The 18,059-nt window shown below is 41.2% G+C and overlaps 1 protein-coding gene across 8 annotated transcripts in view; it reads right to left on the bottom strand.

Moving 5' to 3' along the window:
* LTBP1 (latent transforming growth factor beta binding protein 1) overlaps positions 1-18,059 on the bottom strand; it is a 381,021-nt gene that overhangs the window by 157,442 nt on the left and 205,520 nt on the right. For all 8 annotated transcript variants that reach the window (XM_084793790.1, XM_084793789.1, XM_084793788.1 and 5 more), the window contains 2 exons: positions 9,412-9,636; positions 7,660-7,934 (listed from right to left, as the gene is read on the bottom strand). In XM_084793790.1, the coding sequence (XP_084649916.1) occupies positions 7,660-7,934; positions 9,412-9,636 (500 nt within the window). The remainder of the gene's footprint in view (positions 1-7,659; positions 7,935-9,411; positions 9,637-18,059) is intronic.

Here is an 18,059-nt window from a genome sequence, read left to right as displayed (position 1 = left end):
ACCCCCAGCCCGGAGCTCTGTTCATGGAGAAAGGGAGATGGCTGGGAAAGCCAGCTCTGCTTTCCCAAAGCTCAGGACAGAAGCACCTCTAAAAGGCAAAGGCCATTGCTCTGACCCATTTCACATCTCCTGAGCAAGGCCAGCCCTAAAGGCAGAGGACTTCAGTCAACAGCAAGGAGCAAGAAGGTCACACACTGACTTTCGCCTTCTGCTGAGCCAGGAAAGGAATGTTGCTATCTCCAGACAAGAAGAGCACTGTATAATTCAGAGGTCAAGGTTTTGTAAGCATTTATTCTTTTAGAAAGTTTTATTAGATTTATTTATGTATCTGGGGGTGGCATCTGCATATGCAGTAGCATGCATAAAGGGAGTCAGTTCTCTCCTCCCATCATGTGAGTCCCAGGGGTCAAACTCAGGTCATCCGGCTTGGCAGCGAGTGTCCTTACCCACTGAATCATCTCACCAGCCCTGCATTTATTTTTTAGACATCTGATCTGTTTTGGTAGTTTCTGGACACCATTTAGGGAAATAACCAGTGTGGAAGTGTTAAGATAATCCCAGTGTGCTGTTGGAACAAAGCTGGGATTTCAGTTTCAGCTCTAGGCTCGCCCCATTAATTTATAGAGGCAGTCTATAATATATAGAAATTAAAGAGCAGCTTTCTAAGCAAAACTCAGTGTCCCAGCTTCTGTCAACGGAGCAATAAAGTGTTTTCCCATTACTGAGACCTGGTTTGAAAGTCTGCAGTCCATACCCCTGCTTTCTGTCTCCCTGTCATCTTCCCTCTCTCCCTCTTTTTCGCTGACATGGGCTTAACAGGCCTCACATCTACTTCTTCAGGCTCTCTTTGGTCCCTGTTGGGGTTTAATGTAAAATGTCCCTCAGTGTCTTGCATTCTTGGCTACCTGGTCACCAGCTGATGAGCTAACTAAGGAGCTTGTGAAACCTTTTGGCCTTGGGGAATAACTAGCAGGCTAAAGTCCCAGTGCAGACCTTGGGGTTTCCTCCACAGCCTGGGCTCAGGCTAATAGACTCTTTGCTGTCACCTTCTCAGAGATGCAAGGAAGCCGTGCCACAAGCTCATGATACCCAGGACTAAGCCAGTTTCAGGGCCCATGCCTCCCCAACCTTGCAGACTCTATTCCCTCAAAGTGAACTGTGAACCAAAATAAAGCATTCCTTCTACCTTGGTTTTTGGTCAGGTATCCTGTCATAGCAATGAGAATTGGGACAGAATCTATGCAAATAAAGCTAATAAGTTTTTCTTTACACACGTTCTAAGTAGTACTTTAATCCAAGCAGTTAGGATACTTTCCATTCCCAGTTCAAGCTTTCCCGTTCATTTCTCAACAGTGTTTATTTTTATTTTAAACAAAAGCAGTGGTCCTATTTCCCCTTCTACAAAGCCACAAGTATACATGTGCATTTCACCACTGAGATTTTTAACCTTGACAATGTTTCACAAGAGAGACCTATCTCCAATTAATGTTTTTCTCCACTGGTTCTTTCTCTTTCCACTCTTCTTGCCCAGTGAGAACCACCGCAATGGCGTCTGGCACCTCCAAGAGACTACCAAACAGTTCTTGTGTCACTTAAGCTCAACTTTGCCTCAGGACTTACTATTTATGAGGTGGATAATTAATGGAAACAGATGTTTTCCAATGACTTAGGTGTTTCACATCATGTACTATCCGCACCCCTCCCCCCGTCTAATCTCTAGCAAGATTCTTTTCTTCAGTAAAATGGATGCTAGATACCTTTATCATCAAGTTGGTGGCTTATGATTTTTGTGATCTTTATGGAAGTTTCTACAAGATCACCTGTGCTATTTTCTGTAACTCTCCATGACTGCAACCTATGAAAGTGGGCTTGTGTGGCTTTTTATCGTCTTTATCTATGTTAGAGTGCTATAAAAATGTTCTGTTTATATCTACTTTGGGTTTTCCAGTATTTCTGCACTTCATAGTTAATCTGGGTGTTTATATGTGGAATTTTCTGTTCTTTCAGCATTTGCAATGTGAAGGTCTTGAGACATTTTGCTTTGCTTTCTCTGTAACGCCTGTGTCTAATTACAGACCATGTTACCGCATTCAACAAAGAGGCCACGATCACACGATTGTGTAACCTGGCAAGGACAAGGCCAGCAGGGAAGCTGGACCCTGAACTCTATTGTTGGGATTCTAAACACGTCACAATCAGGGCCTTTTCAAACTGTCTGGCATGGCTGGGTCACTGTAAAAGACTTGTTGTCAACAACTGGGCAGTCAGTAAAACCCATGTGGAACAATCACAGAAGCCATGTAAGATCTGAATTTGAGTCACTATTAAGGGAAACAACTGGAGATAAAATTCACCCTACACAAGGAAGGAGGTGTGTAGATTTGACATCCCTGTGGTGAAATAATAGATCTATCTGACAGGGACTTTCTGAAACCGAGCCTCTCCTTAGAGATGAAACCTGGGGGATGGAAACGTTCACGTTCCAAGTTCAGAGTTGGTCATTGTCGCCACCGGAGATGAAACTCCAACCCAGCCACAGAGTGAACAAACTCGCAAATGTTACAATACATATGGAGTGCAGCAATTTACTTCAAGTAACAAAGAAGCTAAAGTCAGGCAAGACTGTGACTTAGTGCCCTCAAAGCCACCTTATTTCTTGTCTACTTCTATTCTTTAAATGTACTCAGTAATTCCTGCTGACCCTAAGATAAGAAAATATTTTAGAATAGGGCAGAAGATGGAGGGAGGGTGGGAACCAGAAGATAAGAGAGAGTAGATAACAGTTGAGATGTAATAAATTATAATAAATAAAAATTTTTAAAGAAAATATTTTAGAAGAATGAAAAAAGTTAAATAACACTTTCTGCAAAGGTAAAAAAGGAATGTTTTCATTTCCATCCTGGCACTGTATAAAGGTGACAATCACTGCAGAAATTTCTAGTGCTGGAGGAGTTACTTATTTCTCTCTCCTCTTTATGACAATGTCCGAAGAAATGCTCTCCACTATCATAAGTATACTGCAAGGAGATCTATTCGTTGATCACTGTCTTTTGCATTATCCCCCCCTGCATTTCACTGATAAATCCCCACACTTTGACCTATACTCAAGAATACATCATTCCTAACACCAATCAAGGTTGGACTTATCCTTAGAGACCCAGCCAGCTGCCGTCCTCCAAGTGCCCCCTCTCACGGGTCAGCTACTGAATGACAATGAACATTGGCCTGGCTTTGAAGTAAAAAGGCTCAGAACAGCTCAGTACACCACACCCACTTTCTTCCCAACATTCTATACCCAGTTCTTGGCAATCCATCCCCTGAACTACCCATCTTTATCTTCAAATCTCCTTTTGTTGACCCTGATACAAGGTCAACATCTCATATCTAGAATCCACATATCCAGCCCCAATCAAAACACAGCCCTGAGAAATCTCCTTTCCCCAAATTTTATTCAATGCATTGAAAGTTGTATTTTCAAGTTCATTTTTAAAATACAGTATTCTATTTATAAGTCTAGGAAAATTTGGTTAGTTCCTCTTTCTTCTCATAAAAAAAAAAAAGTTATCAAACATGCTAGGCCATTCCAAGATTGCTGTGAGCTGGGCACAGGGCTACATGCCTGTAATCAGGAGGCAAAGACAGGTGGATCTCTGTGAGTTTGAGGCCAGCCTGATCTACAAAGTGAGTCCAGAACAGCCAAGGCTACACAGAGAAACTCTGCTTGAAAAAGAAAATAGAAAGAAAGAAAGAAAGATTGATTGAACTGATGATAATCTGTATGCTGAATTCTCAGAGTCCAAGGCTGCTGACATCTTTCCACATCTGTGCATGGAATACATTCTGAGAGAAAACTACAGACACTATGATACATCACTCTTAAAACTTTTATCACTCAATTCATAAGAATAAGAACATTTTCCTGCATAAACCCAACACTATCATCACCCTTAGACAATTAAAAATTCCAAAGTAACACCCATCTAATAACCAGTTCAATTTTTCCATTTGTTTCTGAAACAAATTCTGATTTAGGTTCAGTGAGATGGAGCAGGGGGAAAAGGCACTTGCAAACCTGACGCCTTAGATGGAATCCCTGAGAAAGGGAGAACTAACTTCACCAAGTTGTCCTCTGTCCTCCACGGATACCGGACACACTTAAAATATTTAAGAGAATATTTAACCCCCATCTACTGTATGTCTCCTGTGTCTCCTTCTAGAAAAAGCATCACCTTCCTTTTGTTTTTATGGCATGATTATAAACGGGCAATGTTGTCTTACATTATGGATCTATTGTTTTCTGTTCCTGTGTGATAATTTTGGCATTTTCCTGTTCTCTCAGTATTCTCTATTTTCTAGAGTTTAACTGTGCAGCTTTATTTGGTTTAGGTTGGACATTTTTACAGGCCCATCCACATCCCATGTGGTTGTGTCACCTTTAACAAGGCTGACCTCAGTTCTTGCTAAGGGGGCTTCAAGATATGCTGACCTTACCACCCCTCATGTGTATTTCACTAGGCCTCGGTTTTAAGATCTTTAAAAATCTGTGCACCAAAGTTTGTCAGGAATTCTAAGCCATTTGCTTCTATGGCCTCTTGAGACTCTTTCCTCATCTATTTCTTAAAAGTCTTCTTTTCTATATGTTGAATATCTTCCCCCTTTTGCTCTGTAAATTTGGCTTCATAAACAATTGTTCATTTTTCTCAACTATTTAGATAGATCTAAAATTTTACTCTAGGAAACGTCCATGGACTTAGTTACACTTAGAGTTCATGTTGAGTTCATGGCCTAAATATTAGAAGGTGCCACAGAAATATGGACTATTTCTGTCAAGCTCATTTTGTGTATGGCCTCTTATGGCAACAGACAGATCTAATTGCTTACTGGTATCTACTCATGCTAAGTCTCAATAGCTTCAACTACTGAAGACCCCCAATGAGCAAGGTGAAACTGATGTCAAGTTCGGCTTTCCTCCCTGACCCCATTTAAAACCCACCAACACCTGTGTCTCTGTTTCCACCATCTTGGCAGGATACAACTATACACTATTGATTAATTTCCAATAATTATATGTTCCATCTGAACTACACAATTAGGCAATACCTGCCTTCCAACAGTATTCCTCTCGAGGAGAAAGACAAATACACGCTAGGAATGTCTGATGAAATAGGTCTTATTTTGAAACTGTGTGTCGGTGACTACACATGCAAAATGAATTAAGAATTGAGATCACTGTCTGGACCATTCAGCCGAAAGTCAGAACAGGATCCAGATAAGGCAAGGGTATTCCACTGGGCTTGAACTATTTAGGCAACTCTATCAATCACTCAGTTCACTTCAGCTGAATAGTCCAGTTTAGACTTATAAGTAATTTGCTTTCATCTTTTCTAGTTAGCATCATCTGCCCGATATTATAGGAGAATAACAAGTTTGTTATGTTTTGTTTTAAAAGCCTTTTTTTTTTATCATCTCTGTTCCAACTTGGAAACTGGGGAGAAAGGTACTGGGCACACAGTTTTAAAAGGATCTGCTTTTTTCCTTTCTCCATGACCAACCTAAGCTGGAATGACTAAACAATGCAAATGGCACCAAATTCACCTTCTGTCTCCAAGCTTCATCTGAGGCAAAACTGTGATGCGTATAAAATATATTTTTAGCCACATTGTTTGTATCTATCCATGCCCTTTAATTCAAAGATACATTTAAATGGGTGACGTTCCTTCTTGCCGAAGCATTTGCTAACACGGGACTTCAGTGGAGGAATGAAAAGTTATCTCAAGTGCCCTGCTTTTTAGTCAACTATTTTGTCACTATGACAAGGTGCCTGAGGAGAAGTCTGAGAGGAGAGATGCTTTTTGGCTCGTGGCTGCAGAGGTTGCAGTAGATGGTAGAGATGCTTTTTGGCTCATGGCTGCAGAGATTGCAGTAGATGGTGGGCTGGTTCCACACTCTGGGGCCTGTGGTGAAGAGCACTTCATAGAGCAAAGACAGCCTTCGTGCACCAACCTGGTGACCTACCTCTTCCAGCTGCCTTCCATAATTCTACCAACTCCCAACAGCCTATTCCAATTTTAAACTATCCATGGATTAAACCATTGATCATGCCAGAGCTCTCAAAACCACACCAGGAATACTGATATACTAGAGTCTTATGCATCTTTCAATGGAATGAAGGGCAATCAGGGTTAGTCCCAAAGCAGGTACTTCAGGTATCTGTGGCCAGATAAATGTTACATTTGCCAAGGCTAGGGTCTTTCCCTGTCTTTGAGAAGATACATGACATAAACATAAGCAACCAAGATTTCTGGCTACTTTTGAAAGTTTGAGTCTATCAGTACCCTCTAAGCTAATATTTGCATAGTTCTGTGACATTTACAAATCGTGGCTCACATTAATTAGCCTGTTTAATCTTAACATAACTCATAAGCTCTATACTCTTGCCTCCCACTTGCAGATAAGGAAGTTGGTTTTCTGCCACCAAATGCTGGGCTCCTGGCTCTAAACAAGGTCTGTTAATTCCCCCATGATATCTTTCCGTTCTATAGGCTGCAACTCCACTCAAACCCACAAGCTAACTTTCAGTTTTTCTAGAAGGACAGTGATAAACCTACACTGACTTAGTATCTAAAAAGGTTTCCTAAGCAGTAACAACTGGTTCTATAGCTCCAAATCATTTCTCCTTTTCCTTCTTAGCTCCCCACCTCTCCACATATAATTTTTGGAATGAAGAACACTTCTTCCTTACTCTAGTTGTAGGGTATTTAAACGAGAACCAAAAAGCAGACAGAGGATCACAGGACAAAGTATATCATTATCACATGACCCGAAACAGCAGTACCAAGTGGTTGGGGAACAGAAATGAGAGACTCATGATTTTGAGAGAGAGCAAGGTGGGAATTGGGTGGAGGAGTGGGAAATATGACTATATTTTAATTAAAATTAATTTTAAAAAATTAGGACACCTTCACTGTAAAGACTCAGTGGAGGAATTTGAAAGGAAATGATCATTCTCTCACTTGATGATGTAAGGTTAAGTTATGTTATGTTATGTAAGGTTAAGTTATTCAATGATTTTTAAAGTTCACATTAAACCATTTATTCACTGCCATCCTAATTTCAAATTATAATAAAACAAAACATGATATTAATTATTATTACATTGAAGATTCAAAATTAAACTATATTTACCAACATCTAAATTATCAAAGCACTATACAAGTATTTTCAAACACCTTTGTATAATGTTACTCCTGTACCACATCTCATACCTGGCATGTTTTACACACAGATCATCACAACTAAAAAATATAAACACGTGACCATAGAATTCCAACAATACCTCCAAAAGTTCACTACTTACAATTATTCTATACATCATGTGTCAGCAAGACTTTTTTTCTGTAAAGGGCCACAAATCAAATAGGTGTTGCAGACCACACGCCCTCACTGGACCTACTCAGTTCTGCCATCCCTTCATAAGACTGGCATAGATGAAAAGTAAATGAATACGTGGGGCTGTGTTCCAATAAAACTTTATTTGTAAAATCACCACAGCTTGCCAGTCTCTTCTATAGAAACTTGTTTGTACCAGGTCTGATTTCTTGATAGGATGATGTCCCATCTATAAAATATTATCAAGATGGCCTGGGCCACACTGCTCACCTGTGACCCAATGGTTTCCTGGAAGCATCGGCCAAGTTGTGTCTTAGCAGCCACTGGATACACATGTGGAATGACCTGCTGGTGGGAGAACGTGGAATGTGCTGTCTGGGTCTTCTGGATGGGAAGCCCTTGGTAAGAGACTTGGGACTGGCCTGGCTGCACTTCTTTCACCTTCTGGCCCACTGGGCCATCAATTCTGGAAACCTGGTGTATCTGCACAGAGGCCTCAGGAGGATGTTTCACATGGATATTGACTATGTTGGGGGGAAATTTCACTACAAAGATCAGGAGGACAATTTGTTAATTGTGAATAATTAATGGAAAAGCCATAATTTTTTAAACAGAAAATGTATTTTATACAAACACACCTACCAATATAGACGCCACATAGGATAACACATACAAAGTATCTGTTTGTGACATAGACATAAAATTTTTTGAGAATTTTGTACTAAAAATGACAAATTTATACACTTACAAAAAAAAACAGACTGTGTGCTGATGAGATGGTAAAGTTGGGCTTGTAAAGGCATCAGCCACCAAGTCTGATGTCTTGAGTTTGATCCACAGGACACACGTGGTGGAAGGAGAGAACTGATTTCATAGTATGTCCTCTGACTTCCATACATGCTCTGTGGCACACATGTGAGCACGCACACACACACACACACACACACACACACACACACACACATGATTATGTAATAAAACTTTTATGTAAAACAGCAATATACAGTCATTAAAGTATCTCAAAATGATATATTCAAAAACAAGAATACTATTTTAACTAGGATCACAAAAGTATGAATTCATGATGCTTTTACCATAGGTGAGTACACTTTACCAAATGATAACAGGTCTTAAGAGATTAGTCACTTTTGTATATTTCATAAAATTTCTTTTATAGAAATTTTATATTTGGAAAAGATATGACTTAATTTTTCCACTAAAAATAGAAATCTAGTTTCACAAGTATGCTTCTTTTATCTGTTTGAGAGAGAGAGAGAGAGAGAGAGAGAGAGAGAGAGAGAGAGAGAGAGAGAGAAAGAGAGAGAGAGAGATTGATTTGAACTCTTTCTGATGACACATTAATGTGTGTTATTTTATATGTGTAACAAGACTGCCTTTGTGTACCTTTCAAAGAAAATTTCAAACAAAAAGTTCATCTTTTGACACATTCAGAATTTAAACAGTTAGAGCCAGTAATACTCTCCTGACCCCCTTTTAAAGTCATGTATTTCTAAAGATGCCAGCTTGAAAGAATGAATTAGTCACAGAACTTTTGAGCTCCAAGTGACCTACTTTGCCTTCCCTACAGATGCACAGATTGAATCCCAGCAAAGTCAAGTGATCGTAGAGGATTCATATCAAGTATTTGTCAGCTACAAAATTCATTATCGGGGATGGTTGGGCCCACGTTTATTGCTGCTGTCGGGGTCTGACCCTGACCCAGTTCCTGTTTCTGTTTCCAACCTTGCACGTTCATCACTTCATAGTGCTAAGCATCCCAGGGATGCAGGCAGGTCTTCTGGCTATCCTATTTTCCAGATGCCAGTTCACTGTGGCCTAGACAGTCCTGCAGCCACATAAGTGGTTTTCACATCCCAGCTCTACTGCCACTTCTCAAGTCACAGATCCACACACTCTCTTCTGTTTCAAGCCCGGTCCCGGCTATCTGTTAGAGACTTCTCTGTGGATCTGGCCTCGTAACAGAAGACCAGGTAATGAACAAACTGAGCATGCCAAGCTTACCTTTGACTCCTTGCTGGTTGGTCATGGTTAGAGGCAAGGTATGTGTGGAATGGATGACACGAGTCCCCAGCGCCTTGCCTGGCTGCTGGGAGTGCTGATAGAGCTTGGGCATACTGGCGCCAAGGACGGGAATCTGGCAAAGCTTTCCAGTGAAATTTGGAGGGCACTGACATTTGTCCCTTGAGCTGCACTGGCCACCATTCATACATGGGAGGTGGCAAATTACTGAAAAGAAAAAGAGACCATGTGGAAAGTTGGTTAGTTTCCTGAAGGTTAAGTCCCAATCAACCCTCCCACTACACGCAACCACACACTCTATTGCAGACACGCTCTTCCACTGGGATTCGATATGTGGCTGAAGAGATCCTATTATCCAACTGAAAGGCATTGAGCTACCCTGAGCTGGGGACTGCCCCAACAACAGGAAGAAAAGTTCTCGGGGGGGGGGGGGAATGAAATAGGTACAGGTCGAAAAAGACAGCCGAGGGGATGGAGTGCCTGCTGTCAAGTCTGATGTCCTGAATTTGATTTCCAAGACACACATGGTAGAAGGAGAGAACTGACTCATTGAGAATGTCCTCTGACCTCCACATATGCTCCCTGACACACATACACACTCACATTCATACAAATATTGACACACAAAATAAATAAGAATGTAACAAAGCTAATTATATATGTATATATTGTTATTTAATGTTATATATGTGTATAATGTGTGTTATGTTATATAATAGTTGATTGTGTGACACACACACACAGACACACACACGAAGTAAGCACTCAGGATTACTGTGTATCACAGTACAATTTTAACCATCTCTTGTTATTTGAAATTGCTTCCCTCCCTAGTTACTGATGGTTAACTAACTGTATTAGAAACTCCATGGAGAGAAGAGGTATTTATATCTTGGCCACCTTCATGTCCTCAGTACCTAAAAGATACCTTCTACATAGTGGGTATTAAATATTTGCTCATGGAACATATCAAGGAACAAATAAGACTAATGAAAATGTTGTTCTTGTTTCTGTAAAAGACATTGAACTATGTACTATTTAGGACAAAAAGCTAAGATAGTTTGAAACATGCTTAAATTAATTTGTCATCTCATTGGACAAAACCAAATCAACCCTAAAACCTAGTAGTATCTGAGTAGTCTGAAGTTTGTTCACTTGAAAGATCAAAAGATAAGATGATACACAGGGTGAAATGTAGGCATAAGGTTATTGTATAATTCAAATGCTGATTTCTGTACCTCCCATATCAGACTGCAATCTTTGTTCTGAGAATCTTCTGTTTCAATGTTGTATATATACTGCTTCCCAATGGTCCACTGATATGCCAATAAAGCAGCTTACAGCCAATCACTGAATAGGGGACAGAACAGGGATGGACTTCCTGCCAGTCAGGAGAGGAGGAGTTAGAAGAGGAAGTAGAGGATTCAGCCATGGGAGAGGTCCAAGAGAGATTAGAAGAAGAAGCTGGAGGAGGGAAAGCTACAAAGTGTAAGAATCTCTGCGATGTACACTGGGAGGAAACCAAGTTAGCTTAGAGGGTTAAGATTATCATAATAACTGCCTCAGTTATTGTGTTGTGAAGCTTACTCTTTTATAAATATAAAAGAGTGTAATTATTTGTGTGATAGTCCAGTCAAGGGAGAAACAGAAACAAACACAGATAGATAGATAGATAGATAGATAGATAGATAGATAGATAGATATCCCTTAACAGTGAAGACTTTTCAGTTTTTAACTTTGAATAAACTCAGCTAAGGCTGACACTCCTCACTTGTAGGGATGCATCCTCATGGCCTTTACCTGCCATCATATTTCTTCTTGCATAAACGACAAAGGCCTCTTAACTCCATTTCTTTCTAGATTTTATGTTCTTCAAATAGTGTCCTCCACAACTACAGACTTGCCAGAGTTTTTTCTTCACTTCCCAATATGAGATACTTTGGAACAAGACACATCTTCCTTTTTCCTCCATAGAACCCAGTCTTCCTAAGGCCACACTAATGTCTCTCTGTGTCACTAACTCTGACAGGCTGAGATCCCAGTCTTCCTTGGTTACTGTGATACCTTGCTCAACTAACAGATCCCTTCCTCCTCCCCCTTTCCACCTGCACATGCTTTGCACAAGCTTTCCTTTGATTATCCTTCAAACACTGCTTCATACTACGGTCTGGCTCTAAAAATCTTCTTGGTCGGCTCCGCATTCTTTGTTATGATTCCATCATGTCCCCAAACTTGAGATTCCTGTTAAAGCTTTTTTGCTGAACTTTGAACGGTCTACAGCTATGTCTCTCCGTGAATACATCCCAGAGGCAGCGCCCACCTCAAATAAAACCTCAACCCATCTACAGTTGTGACCACCTCCCTTCTCACAGCTCAGAGCGCTCGTTAGCAAAATGTGGTTGTCTCTCCCTCTCTTCACTTATCCAACATCCATTCTAGCCGCCCTCTCCTTCAATCATTTGGAGTCCCGTTCCCTCTGCAACCTCATCACTTCTGAGCCCATCTCATTCCTCAACAGAATAGCCCACTGATATTTACTCAGAACTGACAAAGTTATTATGAGGTTCTTCACCTGGGATACCTTCTATTCAGCTCCCTTCAACATACAGACTTTCTGCTTGCTTTTTAGACTCTGCCTGTCCTTTGCCTCTCTAAGAAGCATTCAGTACTGCCTCTCCTCTGGGCTTCCTCAAAAGTATAGTCATGACCGCTCAGGTCACATCCCTGACTACATGACAGTTGACAGTTGTCTGGCTACTTCTTTGTACAGCTCCCTCCACTAAAGTTCTGTGAGCTCAGAGAACCAGTCCTGTTTACTTTTACCCCTCACACGTAGCTCAGAATCTAGCAGAAACGCTTAAGGTTTAAAATCTTCATTTTAAAAAGAAGATAAACATAAACACAAAGAAAACACAACAGAGAATAAGGAGACAAACAGTTTGCCTGCTTTGTTGAATACCTTTCTTAGGTTGTAAAGAAGAGTTAGTCTTTGCCCTTTGAGACTTTTACCAGCTAACCTGTGACATTGAACGATGCAGGATAAGTAAAACTGCAAAGAAGCAATGACTGTCAAATATGAATAAAATCCTTTAGAACTCCTGAACTGATTGAAAAAGCACTTTCCAAAAGACAGCGCTGGGGAGAAGTTTTGGGACTGGGCAAAATTGAGAATGCAGACAGTACACTCTAGAGAGGTCATCTGGGTAAAGGAAGAGGCAGCTCACTAGGGACAGAATGAGTCAATGTATCTCGCTAAAACCCAGGCTTTTAGAGGAAGGGACGGGATCGGGTAATAAGCTGGGCCGTGAAGGCTTACATCAGAGGAGGAGGTGATATGGGGTTTGGAATTTACCCGGTAATGGACAAGTTATCCCGAGGCTTGAAGGAGAGGATTAGCTAGGCTGCCAGCATGCTCCAGGGAGGCTGCTTTGCAGATGGCATTCAGGATTAGTGGAACAGAAAAGTGACAACGCTGGGAGGGCCAGTTTGGAAACTGTCATAATAACCGAGGAGCAAGTTGAAAACAGGGCTCAGGGTGATGGCAGCGAGCATGAAAAGGGATATGAAGCAATGTAATGCTGCAGAGGGGATGAGCAGAATGTGTAAGAAACAGAGAAGGTGGAGGAGGCTAGAGAGACCTGGAAAACGTTAGCAGGTCACAAACCCAGACCAGCTGGCGTCTGGAGAACTCCTGAACCTCCCCACTGGTATCCCAGCCACTCTGAGAAGTCCCAGGTGAAAGAAGATGTAATGGCTCCAGTAAAGTCAATAACCTCGTAAATCCTATTCCAATTCTGACTCCAATTTCAAAGCCATAATTTGGCTTGGCAGATGTGCTCAATGTACACCGGGTAACAGTGAAGACGGCCAGTCCCATACTTATTTAAATATACTAATACATTACGCCAACGCCCCGTGAATAACTCATCACCGGAACACAAGCACTCTCTACTTCTAGCTTGCGGGAATGTTGTTGACCTTCAATAACACATCACATGTCAACTTCACTGCCATCTCTGTGCACCAGTCACTTCGATAATGCCAGGTGTATACCACAACCTGTGGCTAATCCCGTCTCCTCTCAAGTTCTGTGGATGAGTGGGCACTACACATCTCTCACTTGGAGCACAGACACCAAGGCAGGTAGTGCAAACCAACCACCAAACAATAAAACTCACAAAATGTCTAGCAAAAGTGGATAAATCAAAAGATGTCACGGGCAACGAGGAAGTAGCTGTGGCACTCTGGGAAGGAGAACCGCATAGCGCACATTTCAAACTGTTTACTACTTTGAATTTGCGTCTTAATGTGTATCCAGAAGAGGATAATGTTTATCCAGTTAAGAGCAGTGGTTCTCAATCTTCCTGCTGCTCCAACCCTTTAATACACTTCCTCATGTTGTGGTAACTCCAACCATAAAATTATTCTTGTTGCTACTTCATAGCTGTAATTTTGTTACCATTATGAATCATGATGTAAATATTTGATATGGAGGAGGACCTTGGGCAACCCCTGTGAAAGGGTTGTTTGACTCCCCCCAACCCTCACCAAGAGGTCACAACTCACAGGCCAATATTGGTTTAGAGGAGAGAAAAGAGATCTTATGTCATAAATTATACAGGGTGAGAAAAATGAAATGTCCTCATGCCATTCTTGACTGGTTTCAATCAAATAAATAAGACACTTAAATCCCTCATGTTTCTAACATTTTCAATTATAGACTAGTTAAAAAAGAAACAAAAACTTCAGCCTTACTGCTTTGTTTCCTTTGTTCTACTTACTTAAATCCTCCCCTCTCATATTTTGACAAAGATATTTAAAAGTTGTGCAGCTTGATTTTTTTCTTCCTATTATGCTACAGAGTAAAGGCAGGCAGTGGTAGCACACACTTTTAATCCCAGCACTTAGGGGGACAGAGGCAGGTGGATCTCTGAGTTCAAGGCCAGCCTTGTATACATAGCAAGTTCTAACCCATCCAAGGCTACATAGTGAGACCCTTTATTCATAGGTAAGTAGGTAGGTAGGTAGATACGTAGATAGACAGACAGACAGACAGACAGATATTGTTAAAAGATGTGAAGTAAGGACTACCTATAATATATATTGACATAAATTCATAGAAATAACTATCTTTTTAAAAATTAACCAATTGATTTTTACTAAATATTTCTAAAAATGTTAATAGACTCTGAACCTTGATGTGGGCTTAGTTCCTCTAAGTCTACGCACCTTTCACCCCAGAGGTGGCTTCCCTACGGCTATCCTGGGAACCGCACTAGCCTGAGACAATACGACAGTCATCCATGAGACCCCCAATAACCTTGTGTCCCCAGTCACCAGAGAAACAACTTCTGGATGGCTTGTTTTAATCACTAAAAGGTCACCATTCATAACTCTTATGAATGAGGAACAATATATCTATTCTCTTGTTCTCGTACTTTCTAAAACCTCAAGGACAGCATAGAAAGCGCCCCTTGCCTCATCTCAGATTGAGCTGTTTGCAGCAGGCAGATTTTACACTTACGTTGTCTTTTATATATCAAAAGGAAGAAAAAAACCTTTAAACCAATATACAGACTGTAGAATTTAGCTCTGAATAGCTTCTTTCTGTTTCGGTCTTCGTACCACAGCAGTGTTCTATAAAGCCTTGTCAGGACACGAAGAGGAAAAGGAATGAGTTCCCCTTTAGGTTGGCTTGAGAAGCCTGTGGTATGCTGGTTGTAACTCTGGTTACGGCTCACATATTTTGGAAAATCTAACCAGAAGGTATAACATAGAACGCTGCTTTGAGAAACGCCATAACCTTGTCAGAGTGGTACTTTGCTGGCCGCCACCATAATTCACTATGTTGCATCATATAGTCACCAGAGAACTGTCGCAATAAACAAGAGGCATGCGGACCATCATTCCATTATCCCAGAAAGTGTAATTTCATGACAACGTCTCGAAGTAGCTCATGATGCTACTATAAAAGGGGAAAAAACGAGCCAATGGATACCGCTTAGAAGAACCAGTCAGAAGTTTTAAACACATCAGGTATCTCAGATGCACTCCGTCATTCACTGTGTTTTGTAAAACAACTCGTGGTATTCCGGAACTTGGGAGGAAAGAACTTTCACCTTCTACATTGCAAACTGGAATCTCATTTAAATAACAAGTGCTAAGGGTTTGGGTTCAAATACAAAGGAAACTCGGTGCTGCCTCCTTCTCTCCAGTTATTTCGGGTGACTATAAAAACACTTCAGCTGCTTACTCCTAAATGGCTGCCCTCACAATGATCTGAGCCCTGCTGCAGCAAGTCCTGAGAACTCGGCCTGCCCAGGACTTTCTGAGCCTGCGCACTGACTATTGCTCATGGTGCTGAAGGTGGAACAGAGGAAACCCTCCATCTGAAGGAGAGCCTACCCCTGCCAATGCACACGACACGCACATGCTTGGAGTTGAGAGGACGAGCTACTTCAATCGCTTCAACTTTGCCACTTATCTCTGGTTAGAAGAATAATGTTCTTAGAAAACCTCAGCTTGTTTCTCAGTATCTTTTCTCAATCCACAAAGGCGGCAACATTTTTAGAAAGCAAAAGTTTTTTTGTCACCTGGGTTCTCCTCCTTTTTTTCAGTCAGAAAGTGGGTTGAAACTATAGCTATGTATCTTTAGATAAATATATTACATGATTAACAACTAGGTTAGGAATGTAGCTCTGTGGTATAACACTTGGGTAGCATGGGCAAAGTCCTGCATTACCTACCCAGCAGTCTAATCAATCAATCTCTCTCTCTCTCTCTCTCTCTCTCTCTCTCTCTCTCTCTCTCTCTCTCTCTCTCTCTCTTTCTCTTTCTCCATTTCTTTTTTGAGATAACTACAGATCCTAAGAACCTAAACAAGACACAGATTTGTCTTCCTTGTAACTTAGTCTGCTTCACAGTCCCAAGAAGAAGTAATGCAGCTAAGAGTCAAGGTGATGCCTCCATGGTTGCCTTCATCTGAATTCAGAACCGAGGAACTGAGGAGGCCTCCTTCTTCACATGAGCAAAGGCAGTATAGTGTGTAACTGGCTGGAAAGTAAAGAGTCACAGTTTTGCTTGAAAATCACCTACTGGGAGCTCCTGATTATCTGCTAACTTTTGCTGACTAGAAAACTCTGTCTAAAGAGCATAGGGGATTGGGTGATCTGGCCCAGCTTGTCCAAGGAGGTAAAAAGAAACAAAACATTAAAGAAAAAGAAGCCAGTATTAGGAAAAGCCCCTCATAGAGTGTTTAGAGAACAATTAAGTGAGCTAAGGTCTTGTGGTGGAAGAGCTTAGAAAGGCCCAAAACCTCAAGGAAGGCGGGAGACCGGGAAGAGAGAGACAAAGTACATATGCTGAGAGGAGAGACAAGGGCTGTGTTTCCATTTCTGTCCACAAAGATGTAAGGCAGACTAAGTAAGCAGAAGAAAAGTGAATTATAAACTAAAACAGCACCAGAAAAAAAGAAAACCATAGGAGACCAAACCAAGGAAAATCACAGAAGGAGATTAAGTAAGCTGAGGAGGCAGGGGAGGCCTGTACTCTATGTATATGCCCTGTGGGTTTGGCCTTGAGTCTTTGAACCTCATTTTATTTTATTTTATTTTATTTTATTTTATTTTATTTTATATATGGGGGGAGAGGGGGCCACCGGTATGTGCCGGCCCATGGTGTATAGAAGCCAGAGGGCATCCTCAGGTGTTATTTTTCGTAAGGTCCCACCCACTTTTTTTTTTTTTGATAGTCTTTCAGTGGTCTGGAGCACACTTGCCAAGTAGGCTAATCAGGCTGGCTGGTGAGACACAAGAAAGAGCCTATCTCCACCTCTTTGGTGCTGGGGTTACAAGGGAATACTCCCACCCCACTTTTCAAGATCTGGGGATGACACTTAGGTCCCTGTGCTTGTTTGACAAGCATGTTCCTGACTGAGCCTTCTCCCCAGTTCTTTTTCTTATAAGCTGAAATGAATACTTAGGCAGTAGAGTCAAGTTACATTTCTGAACATTTAAAGCTCACTGAATTTATATACAATCATTCTTAAGGTAGGGGGAGATTTTCATTATGTGAAATAGAGTGTTAATATATTCTATAGGACATGACAAAGGGAGAAGACAATTTCAAAGAGACTCAGGAACAAAGGCAAACACTTTAGTGGCAGCTAAACATGCACCACACGCATGCACCTTCCTTCTGTAAAGGGCACAACATTTATTAGACACCAGACAAGAAAATGTAGGCATAATTTCATTGTTAAAAGATAAAAAAGTATTTTGCATTTTACAAGGACTAAGAAACTTCACAAATATTTAGAGTAATCAGTTGGTTTAAAACTTTAGGCAGAGAAGTAACCTTTTACAAGTAAAATCATGCTCAAGGCTTGAGGCGTGCTCTCATACCTACAAAATGGTGGGAGGAAGGCATCAATAACAGGAGCTTCGTCTATAGACTCATTCACAGCACCCATTCACAGCACCTCATCCACATCACCCCTACCATAGCACCCCACCCACATCACCCCTACCCATAGCACCCCCATAGTGCCCCACCCACAGCATCCCTACCCACAGCACCCCATCCACATCACCCCTACCCATAGCACCCACACAGTGCCCCACCCACAGTAC

This window comes from Acomys minous, assembly GCF_964271855.1.
Source record: "Acomys minous genome assembly, chromosome: 8".
In the NCBI taxonomy this organism is placed as follows: domain Eukaryota; kingdom Metazoa; phylum Chordata; class Mammalia; order Rodentia; family Muridae; genus Acomys; species Acomys minous.
This window is presented reverse-complemented; position numbering and strand designations above follow the sequence as displayed.